This window comes from Balaenoptera acutorostrata, chromosome 1 (genome assembly GCF_949987535.1).
Source record: "Balaenoptera acutorostrata chromosome 1, mBalAcu1.1, whole genome shotgun sequence".
Lineage (NCBI taxonomy): Eukaryota > Metazoa > Chordata > Mammalia > Artiodactyla > Balaenopteridae > Balaenoptera > Balaenoptera acutorostrata.
In genome coordinates, this window is record NC_080064.1 from 18120332 (window position 1) to 18133244 (window position 12913).

General features: G+C 36.0%; 1 protein-coding gene across 2 annotated transcripts in view; it reads left to right on the top strand.

Annotated features, from left to right (window-relative positions):
- Positions 1 to 12913, top strand: part of KDM1A (lysine demethylase 1A) — a 63882-nt gene that overhangs the window by 12521 nt on the left and 38448 nt on the right. Inside the window, exon 3 of one of the 2 annotated variants that reach the window (XM_057532805.1) lies at positions 9275 to 9334. The exons of the other annotated variant lie outside the window; for it this stretch is intronic. Coding sequence (XP_057388788.1) covers positions 9275 to 9334 — 60 coding nt within the window. The remainder of the gene's footprint in view (positions 1 to 9274; positions 9335 to 12913) is intronic. 2 annotated transcript variants of the gene reach the window in all.

Consider the following 12913-nt stretch of genomic DNA (forward strand, 5'->3'; position numbering starts at 1 on the left):
TTGTTAGATATTGTTAGCTGGTTGGTGACGACTTTATTATATTCCATTTTATTGAATGACTGTGGGAAGAATCACTTTATCTCCTTGTTTAAAATAAGGATTCTGGTGAGAATATAAACAAAGGAAAGTATTTGCTCTCTTCTCTGTTGTGCATGGTAATTCTGGATGTGTTTGGTGTATGTGTTTGAAAGAGATGTAGGCTTTTAAACAAATTATAAAACAATGAGATGTGAGAGATTGCTATGACAAAAAATTCTGTGTGGTTTTAATAATTTGGAGGCCTTGTTCATGTAATAGTCATGCTGTAGATTGAAAGTATTTTTAAAAATCACACAAAAGGAGATGCAACCTGAATTAGTAAAAATACTAAATTTATATAAAATATACAAAATGTACGTGTATGGGTAGAAGAATTTAGCTTAAAATTCAGTGAAATTTGATCATAAATACTGTTGACAAGAGATTGACCTAAAACTTGATGAGTTGCTTTATTTGCTGTAGCAAAAATCTAAAAGGCAGAATCTTTTGGACTATCCTTTAGAACTCGGTGTAATAGAATTTGACCAGAGGAGAGCTGAAGATGGACCTTACTTTAAAAGAAAAAAATCAGTGGTTGTTCCCAATATTTGTACAGTGGTCCTTATATTTTCATATTTCTTTGTTTATAAAGTACCCTGATCATCTCTCCTATGAGGCAGTCATACTGATTGCAGTCAGTAAAAGTGCTGGATTTGGCAGCGTGCATAGTTATGGCCAGAGTTCAGGTGAATACTTTCGTGTATCAGGCTGTAAGTACTCTCAAGTGGCACATCCCAGCCTTTTCTCTCTCCATGCCTACAAGTGCACAGCCCCCATACCCAGCAGGAGACCCTCTTTTGTAGGTTTAGTAGAAGTTGCTAGGAAATTGATCCCTGAAGAGTTGTTTATGTTGCCATTTTGGCCTGCTAGTGTCAACTAAGTGCCTGAAATCATTTGATTTTCTCATCGTATGAAGTATGATGTATACATTTAGAAAACAGACCTAGGATTAATTTTCTTGCTTTTTTTTTTTTAAATAAATTTATTTATTTATGTGTTGGGTCTTCGTTGCTGCACGCGGGCTTTCTCTAGTTGCGGCGAGCGGGCGCTACTCTTCTTTGCAGTGCGCTTGCTTCTCATTGCAGTGCGCTTGCTTCTCATTGCAGTGGCTTCTCATTGTGGGGCACGAGCTCTAGGCGTCCGGGCTTCAGTAGTTGTGGCACGCGGGCTCAGTAGTTGTGGCTCGCAGGCTCTAGAGCACAGGCTCAGTAGTTGTGGCGCACGGGCTTAGTTGCTCCGCAACATGTGGGATCTTCCTTGACCAGGGCTCGAACCCGTGTCGCCTGCATTGGCAGGCGGATTCTTAACCACTGCACCACCAGGGAAGTTCCAACCTTTTTTTTTTTTTTTTTTTTTTTTTTGTATAGCATCATTTCAGTGTTCTGATTTGGAACTATGCTCCAGAATAACTTACTAGAGAGCTGGGGGAAAATGTCACAGGCCGAAAAGGTAACCTAGATCAATTCAACAAAATTTTTGTATTTTGAGAGATTACTAAAAATGGACCAAGATGTATATTACTATCCAACACATGGTCCCCACTCTCAGATAATTTATAGCCTAGTATGAGATACAGATGTATACATAAATGTATAATAGAAGGCAAAATACTCTTAGATGTTACATTTCAGGGTAAAAATGTGGAGAGACTTAGAGGCAGAAAGGGTGGAAAGGAAGGAAGTATTCAGATCCTTCTTTACTTACAGGAAGAGTTAAAAAAAAAAGAAAGAAACCCAACAAGGTAGGGGATTGGTGGTGTGGAGGGGAAAATTTTTATACAGACATTTTCTACACAAAATAAGATTTTCTCAAATGTGCAGCTCCTCATTCACTTTATTCTACATACATTAATTGTAAAACTATAGTGCTTTGTTCCAGGCATGGTGCTGGATTCTGAGGGTTCAAGGCTGAAGACTAAGTCCTCCTGCAAAGAATTCCCAGTCCAGTTTAGGGTTACAGATATTAATTGACAACAATGAAGAAACAATACAATAAAAGTATATACAAAGTATGGTGAGACTGCAGAAATTGTTTTCAGATGTTTTTCCCAAAATTGGATTTTGGAAGTTTTACTTTAAACATGAAGGAATGAAGGTAGGCTTTTAAGAAGCAGTTTGAGAGCCCTGATTTTTAACTGTTCATGCTTTTGGCTGATAAGAACCATTGAATCAGATGCTACCAAGTTATGTTTGGTCTTTAGAGATTGACCTGCTTTTCTTAATGATTTTATTTTATTGATTATTTTGCTTTATTTTTTATTAAGGCAAAATAGTAATTTGTTTAGCTGAGCAACTTTATTTTTGTAATCTCCTTGTATTCTTTTGCTACCATCCTTTATTTGGTGTGATCATGGATAATAGAAGAACAGGATACTTTGAGGATTTTCTCATCTGAAAAATGGGGCTTGATATGAGGATCATATGAGAAGATATGGGCTCCACTTTTGTGTACAGATGTCTTGCATTTATTAAACACAGTTGAACCAGGAATACAGTGGGTTGGTGTTGTTTTTTAAATTTATTTTATTGAAGTGTAGGTGATTTACAGTGTTGTGTTAATTACTGCTCCACAGCAAAGTGATTCAGTTATACGTATACACACACACACACACACACACACACACACACATTCTTTTTTAAAATATTCTTTTCCATTATGGTTTATCATAGGATTTTGAATATAGTTCTCTGTGCTGTACAGTAGGACCTTGTTTATCCATTCTGTATATAAAAGCTTACATCTGCTAACCCCAACCTCCCACTCCATCCTTCCCCCAACCCCGTTTCCCTTGGCAACCACCAGTCTGTTCTCTATGTCCATGATTCTGTTTCTTAGATAGGTTCATTTGTGTCATATTTTATATTCCACGTATAAGTGATATCATATGGTATTTGTCTTTCTCTTTCTGACTTCACTTAGTATGGTAATCTCTAGTTGCATCAGATCAGTGTTCTAGTCAGGAAAAAATCAGGTTAGGTAATGGACTAGGTTGACATACATACTCTGTCACTTTTGGAAACTGGGAAGTGTATGTGGTAGCCCATTTTCAATAATGTGAATAGATCATTTTTTGCAAAATAGTTCTTTAAGCTTTTATATGTTAAATCATAGGAGGAGTGGCAAATCTTGGTACTTTCTAATAAAGACTTTCTCTCCTCAGAGAATAACAGTGTAAATCCATATATCAACTATCAAGATATAACATTAAATTTTGCCATATTTGCTGATCACAGAGGTTTTAAACATTTGAAAACAGAATTATTTTTGCTTTTGCTGTTTTTTAGCATCTTCTGATATTTGAAGATAGACGAATACATATGATTAATTAAAGCCTAAGAAGTTGTATGTTTTTCATAGCATTGTAGACTTAAATCATGTTTAAGGTGGAAGGAGCCTCTAATCATAGCCCAGGAAGATATAGGTAGCCAGAGTTCTGAAAAACTGTTACATAAGCAGGAAAAGGGGACTCTCTTGTTGGGAAATACACTCATGGTTATCAGTTGTGAAAAGTTAAAATGGTTCTTTTAATAGCAGCTCCAGAATAAAGTTCCATATTGGCCTTTTTAAAAACAGGTAAATAACTAGAAAAATAAGCTTTGTTTTTAAAAAACTACCTGTACTCAAACACAGCTTAAGCTTGGCAGTTGAGCAACATAACATAGCATCTGAATTGTGGGCTTTCTTTGCAACATTTTGAAAAGTGAACTACAAACCAAGATTTTGCAACAAAATAAGTAAGGAAAGTCTATGGAATGTGGAGGGAAATAGCCATGTGAAAAAGTCAGTTCATTCAGTTGGCTTACAAAACCTTTGCTTTCTTCCCTAGCTTGTAGGGCTTTTACTTTCTTTTATATAGGATCCCTGCTACTGAGCCTCTCAGTTCTGCCCCAGTGTTAAGTTCAGGAGCAAAGCAGTGCTACAGCTTCTCCAGTGGTACAGAGAGAAAATTCCAGGCAGGCTCCTACCTCAGGAAGCATTGTTTTCCTGCTTTCTAGACTTTAAGGCTATCTATTTTAGTTCTTTATTTTATTTTATTTTATTTTATTTGCTGTGTTAGGTCTTTGTTGCTGCGCATGGGCTTCTCATTGCGGTGGCTTCTTTTGTTGCGAAGCACGGGCTCTAGGCGTGCAGGCTTCAGTAGTTGTGGCACACGGGCTCAGTAGTTGTGGCTCGTGGGCTCTAGAATGCAGGCTCAGTGGTTATGGCGCACGGGCTTAGTTGCTCCGCGGCATGTAGGGTTTTCCCGGACCAGGGCTCGAACCCGTGTCCCCTGCATTGGCAGGCAGATTCTTAAACACCGCGCCACCAGGGAAGTCCCAGTTCATTATTTTAAACGACAGTGTAACCCTAGAATTGCTGCTCTAATTGGAGGTTTCGTTTTGGTTAATTTTGTTGGGGAGTATTGATCGGTGTTAGGTGTTTTAAAATGCCTCTAATGTGCTTCAGAGGAATCCCCGAGGCTCTTCCTTCAGGCTAGTTTAGTCTGCCTCTCTGAGCCCAGTTTACTTTGCTTTGCGTTTCTTTGAGCTGCTGTAGATCATTTATTCTTCTGCCAAAAATCATAGTCAAAAAGTTAGCAGGAAAGAGATGTATCAAGCAAGAGTGGTATACTTGAAGGTGTTTTTAAGCCACCTCTCACTACAGCAGGGACAGGAAGGCAGCACGACTTGGTGATGGTCACCAATAATTCATTTTTCTCATTTTTTTTTCTTATTTTTTATTTTTTTAATCATTTATGTTGACCAATTCCTCTTTGAAACTGTGACTTTCCTTATGAGATTAATCATACAGCTGCTTCAAAATTTTTTTACCTCCATGTTGATTTAAAATTTCTTATACCCATTCTCACTTGTGAGTTCTAGTCTTTAATTTCCAACCATCTTTAGAGTATTTCCATTTAATTTTACTAATCTGTCTCCCAGATTTCCCATTTTTTCCATTGTATTAGTATTCTCCTGAACTTTGGAAGCTTGGAGTCATCTTGAAAGTCCCTTATCTCTTTCATCAGATCTCTTGTAAAGTCATGTGTCTTCCTGTGCACAGCCTCTTCACCTTGTCCATTTTTACTGTCACCTTTTTATTCTGCTGGATTTCACTTCACATCTAAATTATTTCAGTAGTCTTTCGACTGGATCTCCTTTATCTACATCACCTTTCTCCTCTAATCCATCTAGTACAAACTGATTAAAATATAACTTGTTTTGTTGCTTTCCTGGTAAAAATACTATTCTCCTGCATTACTATTAAGATCAAGTTTAAATTTTGGCCCTGAAAGTGGCCCATTTTTGCTTATCCTTTGTGTCTCCCACTGCTCTTTGAGATCATCTCCTTCATTAAGCAGGGTGCTGTGTGCGATTCTTCGTACATACCATGTCTGTGGTTTTTCTCCTTGCTTTTGTAAATGTTCTGAACCATGCTGTGGTTTCACCGTCCCCCGCACCCCCCACCCCAGTCTATCCAAATTTCTGGATTTGTTCGGAAAAGCTTCCCTGATTTCCCCCAAGTGTGTGTTTCTTGTTTCCTTTAAAAAAAAAAAAAAAAAAAGTTTCTTTCTGGATATTTTTCATCTTTCCCCAATTAGATTATAAGCCCTTTGAAAATAGGGACTTAGCCTTTTCTACTTTTGATTTTGTGCTTGGCAGTTTGGATGGGTGTTCAGTAAACATTAAATTTGTGAGATGATTAAGTAAGAAACTCAACTAGTGTGTTAATATAGTGCAAACTTGTGTGTTCAAAGATGGTTTTAACTTTTGATATGTTTTTTTCCTTTGCTAGTGTGTTAGGTTCGATTGAAGTCAATCCTTGGCAGTTATTTTCATTCTGTAAATTTGGTAAATTTTTGATTAAATAAATTTTGATGAATTGATTTTCTGTCTAAAGAGCATTGCTTCCTAGAAGATTTGGTAATTCCTCAAAATGTTTACAAAGTTATCAGTTAATGTGATTCCAAGAAACTAAATAGTCAAAATGTGATGAATATGTTGTTCCGTATGTTCCTGGGAACAACACACCAATGATTCTCACCTCTATGCCTGCCAGATAAAAGTATTTGAATGTAATAGACTTCCTCTTAAGATGCTGAAAGAGTGGTCTCTTGAGAGTTTGAATCAAGATGAAAAAACAATTCAGTAGTGTGACTATAACTAAAATACCTAACTGTTCTTCAAGAATAACTTAACAGATCTGTAGAAGATTTATTAGAGGACAACTGAAAGGCTGCTATGTAAGATAAACCGAAAAGATTTTATTTTCAACTTGGAGAAGATATGCACAAATAAACTGTATTAGGGTCTCTACTTAAAAGTTGAGGATTTTGTGTGTGTGTTGTCGGCGGGGGTGTGTGAAAACAAAAGGAAGTCTGCTCACTCAGTAGTGCCAAAATCAAGGTGATAATAAAAAGTTGCTTGTGTATATTTTCATCTTCTGTTTTGAATTTGAGCTCATGGAAGATAACAACCACATTTGCCTGCTGTTCCATGTCTTTGTGCCACTGTCAGAAGCAGAGTTCTAGGCCCGAAAGACCCGAAGAGCAAATGAATATGGCATTTTATATGTTTTAATCAGAGACACTACCTGGATGGAAAGTTAGCTGCAAACATTTGTATGTGTGCTGTTCTTAATAAAATGAGTATTCTGTTAAAGAATAAAGGAAATTAATATGTAATTATAAGACTTTCTTACGCCAATTGTATTGCATGATTCTGTGCTTTAAACATTATAGCATGCTGGCAAAATAAAGAATCTGAGAGCTGGTAAAGCAAAAAAAAAAAGAGGAAGAATTGGTCTAGAATACCACTAATAAAAATGGTGCTGTTTTCCGCTGTCTTTGGAGAAGTAGGCACCCTCAAAATACTCATGAGTATATTGCGATTAGAGAGAAAATAGCAACTTTACTTTCAAGCAGGTTATAAATATTCATCAATTCAAGAGACAAATATATTGTTCATTTACTTAATTGTAAGCACTTTTTGTTTTCCATCATTTCTTTCACGTTTATATCATCTTCTGCTTGGTTTTCTCCTGTTTCTCTGCTTAAGTAGTATTTTAGAGTTTCATTTCTTTTTTGACTTTCTGTTGCTATGAGAGATACCTTTTAAAAATCTTTCCAGAGTATTGAATATTTTCCATGTTTCTCCTGCGTATTTTCATCAAAGGACAGTGTCTTTCTAAGAATTTTGTTAGTACCTCTTTTCAAAAGCAGACAGCAAAAAAGACTGCCTTACCTTGTTGTAAAAGAGCAGCCTGTTGACCTTTTGAGCACATAAATCAGGGGTAAGAAATCCATATTTCTATTAAGAAAAAACATTGACAGGAAAAAAAAATAAGTACAGTAAATAGCATATTGTATGACATGTAGTGGGAGAAGAAGGAAAATGATAGAAAGGGTAAAATAATTCAGTCTTAATGGCAAACTTGAAAGTGTTTTTTGGTTTTGTTTTTTACTTATTAAGAAGTGGTGAGATGCCATCATTAGAAGAGATGGTTGTTTTCATTCTTTCTTAAAGAAGCCAGAAACATAATTTGAGAAAGAAGAGCTATATTATTCCTAATGCCTAAATGTTCTTCTTGGAAACTCTTTCATTGTTTTCAGCCCCTTTCCCCCCTTCTAAAATAATAGCTTAATCTTCTGGTCTAGTTTGGTTCTATTTGGAACCAAAGAAAATAATGACAACAATTTTTAACTCTGAAACTTTTTAACTCTGAAAGACTTTTAAATGAATAAATCCATAAGTTATTAAGAATGAACATTTTTTAATTTAAACTTCAAAAGTAAAATTTTAAATATACAGCCTGCATTTTCAAGATAAGTTTACAGATTGGATTTCATAATTGGAGTTATCTCTTCATAATTATATGCCCTTTCCAAAGGCTGTAAACAACAAATCATATACCTTGTACCTTGTCTGAGAAGCGTAACCTTCTAGAACCTAAAGTACCGTTTATACAAGAGCAATGTGAAATAATTTTAGGATGGGATTCTATTCTACTTTCAGCAGACCATATACCATCTAGCAACACATTATAATATTGTCAGAAATCATTTATGTATGAATACCTTCATATACTTAAAGATGAAAATGTCATTTTAAGTCTCACAGACCAGGGATCATTCTTACAGTAAGGGGGCTATGTTAGTTTTACTTTCCTGCTGCCTTTTAACTCAAATGGTGGAATAATCAATCTGCTTTCTAGTTGAGATTCTTTTAGAATAAACTGTTTAATGAAGAGTGTCCAGTTTTAGATCTTTGGGGGATGGTGTTTCATATCTTCCAAAGATCACACTGTAGTTTTCCCATAGTATATCAGGAGGTGAGAGGCTTAAGAGGATCATTGCATCTGTCTTGGTGATTGATTTTTGGAAGAGTCTGGAAGATGATCTATCCTAACTTTCTCAGGTTGAACTTGCAAGCTGTGATACTTTTCTTAAAGTTATTTCTGTACATTAATCAATGAGGAAAATTTCTTAGCAGGCTTATTGTGAAGCTTGAGGTAGAAGCTCCCCCACCATCTTGCCTGCTCCAGCCTTCCCCCTTGTGTTATGTCTATCTACAGTACTTGGCATATGACTGTGAGGTGTTTTATGGTGGTTTAATTAAAGTGTTACTGAGGAAGCACTGGCATGTTCAGGTCTGGCACTGTCTAGTATGTATAGTGAATGAAACTTCTTTTGGAACTGAATCTCTTAGTTATCATCCCTTCTTTGAAGTCAAGGGGAGAATTTTTCATTAAAATTATGTCTTTTGCTTGTTGTCTTATATATATTCCTTTTAGATAGAAAGGTAAAGTTTAAGAGACATTGAGCGGATGCTGAATTGTTGCAACTCCAGATCCTAGAGCCCATGTCACACCCACTCTCAGCCTACCAACAAGTAGTAAAAGACATTTGGAATCCCTTTTCCCCCATCCAACCTTGACTATTAAGACTGACAGCAAGGATTTAGCAATTAGAAATACTACATACTTTGTTCTCCTACCTTTCAACAAGAATCAGCATGTAAAGTTGAAGTTTCCTGACCAGAATTTGGAAGACTATAATGTGATTCCCTGGGCCTTGATTCCAGAAGAAGGAGCTCTCTGAATATGCGTTTACTAGTTGGTGGTGAATTCGTGAGTCGCCAACTATTAGGCCTTTATGTCCAGATATTATCTCAATTTATGGAGTAAGGTCCCTGAGTTCTCCTCTTTCCTTCCACAGGGCAAGCAGGAGGACTTCAAGACGACAGTTCTGGAGGGTATGGAGACGGCCAAGCATCAGGTGAGGGTGGCATTAGATGCTTGCCACTTAGCAAGAGCCGCCAAGTCAGGGATTGATGCTTGCAAGTGTTTTTGGCTGTAGTACCCACATTTTAGCCAGAAGCGCAGGGGAACTTTAACCCACAGGACAGAGTAGTATAATAGGAGAAAGTGTAGCCAGAACAAAGGCAAGCAAAACCTTTTGAAGTCCTCAGGCCGATCTCAGCCCTCCACTCTTCTTCATGTTTTTGAGGAGATGGCGGGTACTTTTCTCCCCAGCAGCCTTTATAGTAAAAGTAAACATGATATAAAACATAGACTTAGAAATCATGGGACCTTTACAAAGAAAAATAACTTTATACACAGAGGGGAAGCCATAGGCTGAAAAACAGGATGGAAAGGCATTCTAGGATTAGTCAGAGGAACTATGTGGGCAAGAGAAATGGTTGTTAAGTGGTATTGGATACAGTTTTTTCAGTTAACATTACAAAGTTAATCATTTTGCAGTTTAAACATTTTGTTTCTCACATGAAAATTAATCTTTGTTAAAAAGTCTGTTTGAAGTGCTGTTTCTTTTCAGACCAAACTATGAGATTTTAACTTTTGGAAAATGTAAAGGGTTAAATGATTTATAGGGGCCCATCTGGAACAGTTAACGTTTGTTCCAAGAATCCAAAGTAGAATATCTGGATTTCATCCTTTACCTCATAAAGGATGTTATTGTGTGTGCCAGTGCTCAAAACTAGTTTATATATACATTTTGATAGACTTAGAATAGGTATCACTTTTGGAGTTTGTCACTTTTGAACTCTTAAGTCTACTTTAAAATTATTTGTTTATTATAGTTTGTGTACAGCAGGTCCAGGGAATATTTGTATTTTACCCTCTTGGATCAAAAATAGTTCAATGTTAATACAGAAATTAGTACTTAGGGGATCCAGAATGTTAGAAGTAGACTTCTTTAAATGCTATTCAAAGGATTGGAGGTTGATAATCAGTACATGGTTGTCTTAGAGGAGTTAAAATTCTCATTCAGAGTCTATATCTGGCAGATCAATCTTCAAGAATGCTTTTCATCAAATGATGCACAATTGGATCTTCCATGGAACTGTTGAGGGTCAGGGATAGCCTTTAGAGCTTTAATCTTGAAGAAATAAATTGAGTTTTCTTGTTTCTTTTTGTTTTGTTTTTACATGAGTAATAAATAAGTTTACTCTTTTGCTTAAGTAAACAACATGTTGTATTGCTGAAAGTAAAAGCAGACTTTCATATAGAACTGTGGTGCTACTGACTTAATATTAGTAGAACATGAGTTTTAAGTGTTTCCAGGAATGGTGGTGACTATTGTGAACCCTTCAAGATCTCTTCTTTAGATTTTCACCTTGTTCAGAAGCATGCATTTGTGAGATGATCAGTCAAAGTTAGAAACGTATGCTTGTAAGTGATCAACGTTATTCTCTTAACAAAACCAAATGACCGTCATGAGTATCTTGGGACCAGGATCACATCTTGACTTTTAAAAAATCATACCAAGTTGGTATTTACATCCTAAATCTTAAAAGTTAGAAGGGAACTTGAGGTCATCTTGCCTAGCTTTCTGCCTTCAAACAGGTGGTATTTGTATCACCCCTGTTTTATCAGGTCCTGAAACACAAAGTTAAATGACTCGACCAGGAATATACCCAACTGTGGAGGAGTGAGAACCCAGAGGTCTCGTTTATTATGCGTAGACTATTCCTTACACCCTCCCTCATAGAATCATTTAAAGTGTGCGTTTGTGCTAAAAATAAAAAATCTAAAGCATAAGAAATCATAGGATCCTCCTCTTTTTCCTTTTTCTCTCTTCTCCCCCTATTCTTTATTCTTTTATTTTTAAACTATTATAGGACTGGATATGGTGCATCTAAACTTACTAATTTTAGGAAGTTTATATGTACGTCCTATCAGGCTCTTGTTTTCCCTCTTTAGCTAGAAATCTAATTGTAGTTAATTTTATCTACGTTAATAAAGGGGGGGAAAAGGCAAGAAACTCATGGAGGCCTTCTTTTCTGTTATATCTCTCTTACTTCATTCAAGATGCTACCTGTGTCATATCAGAATCAGGGGGGAAATGATTTCATGGAATAGCGGTCCTATATCCTCACTTCCCCCCTCCTTTTTTCTGCCTAATTGATATATCCGGAAAGGTCTAAATTAGTCCCTTAAATATTTAACTACTTTTACTGTGTTTAGAGAGAAAGCATGAGCCAATCAGACCATTAGAAAAGGCAATTATGCTTTAGCATGACTGCATTTTGAAAGGTGATGCTGGAAATTTCCTGTGTGAAGTGGTGAGAAAGAGGAATTGAACAGAGGGCAAGATTGGTATGTAGGCAGCCTTGGGGCTTTTAAAAAATTAAGGTAGCATCTTTGAAACATTCTAGATTTCCAGAATACCAGACTCTGTTAAGTACACACAAACACCAAAGTATAAAACTGTATTCCAGAGCCAAGTGTAAATACTTCCTGAATTATATGTACTACTGCTACTTTTTTTTTTTTTTTTTTTTTACTGCTACTTTTAATCAGGATATTATACTGAAGACAATTGTATTCTGTAAGGTTCTTCCCTCTAAAGGAGATAGTTGAGTTAGATTATCCAGAGTGGTTTGTTAGTTCATTTTGAAATATTTTATAGAAAGTATGTTTTGATTTAGCTTCTGAGCAGTTTAGGTTCCAAATTAACATTTTTTGTTTCCTTGGAAAAAAGTTAGATTTTTAAATCTTGCACACTTGTCACCTTGATTTTGATAATGGTTTCCTTCTTTGAAATAGTAATTTTCATCCCTAAAAACCAGAAGGAAGGCAATAATTACTGAGTTTTTAGGGACCATTTTTCATTTTTTAAAAATTTATTTTTAAGAATAATTGGGGGGTTTTTTAGATGTTATATAGAAGATAGAGATGGAGAACAGTTATTCCACATATACATTAATGTTACAACTTTTGGCTTCTTTAATTCCTTTTGTTAAACTTTTGATGTTTGATTCAAAGATAATTTAAAACTGTCATATGACTGATATAAAATTTCTTAATTGTTACCTATTTCCCAAATTAGCCAACTATATTGGAGTGATTTCTGTTGATAAGAACACTTGGAATGAGGAACCAAATATAATATAAAATTTAGTGCTATTTCCCCACATGGTGTTTCTGGCTGTCATTGACAATAGTATTTTGCAGTAGGATTGATGTCCATTGACCACTTATTAAACATATATATAGAAGATAATATAGCTAAGAAAGAAAACTACCCTATTTTTGGGAGGGAGAAGTAGAGTTTACAGAGTTCATTGGTTGTCTTATTAATAGTATACACATGAAATATACCAAGAAGTAACCTATTAAGAGGTATTTGGTCCAAATACTCAGGATTATTGGGTAGATAATGCTTCTTATAAATGTGACATGTTTTGGGACTTGGCTTTGTTTTTTGTTTATTTATTTTGATTTGGGGGTACAGGACTGGGGACATCAAAGCTGTATAGTTGAGGCTTCCCTGGTGGCGCAGTGGTTAAGAATCTGCCTGCCAACGCAGGGGACATGGGTTTGATCCCTGGTC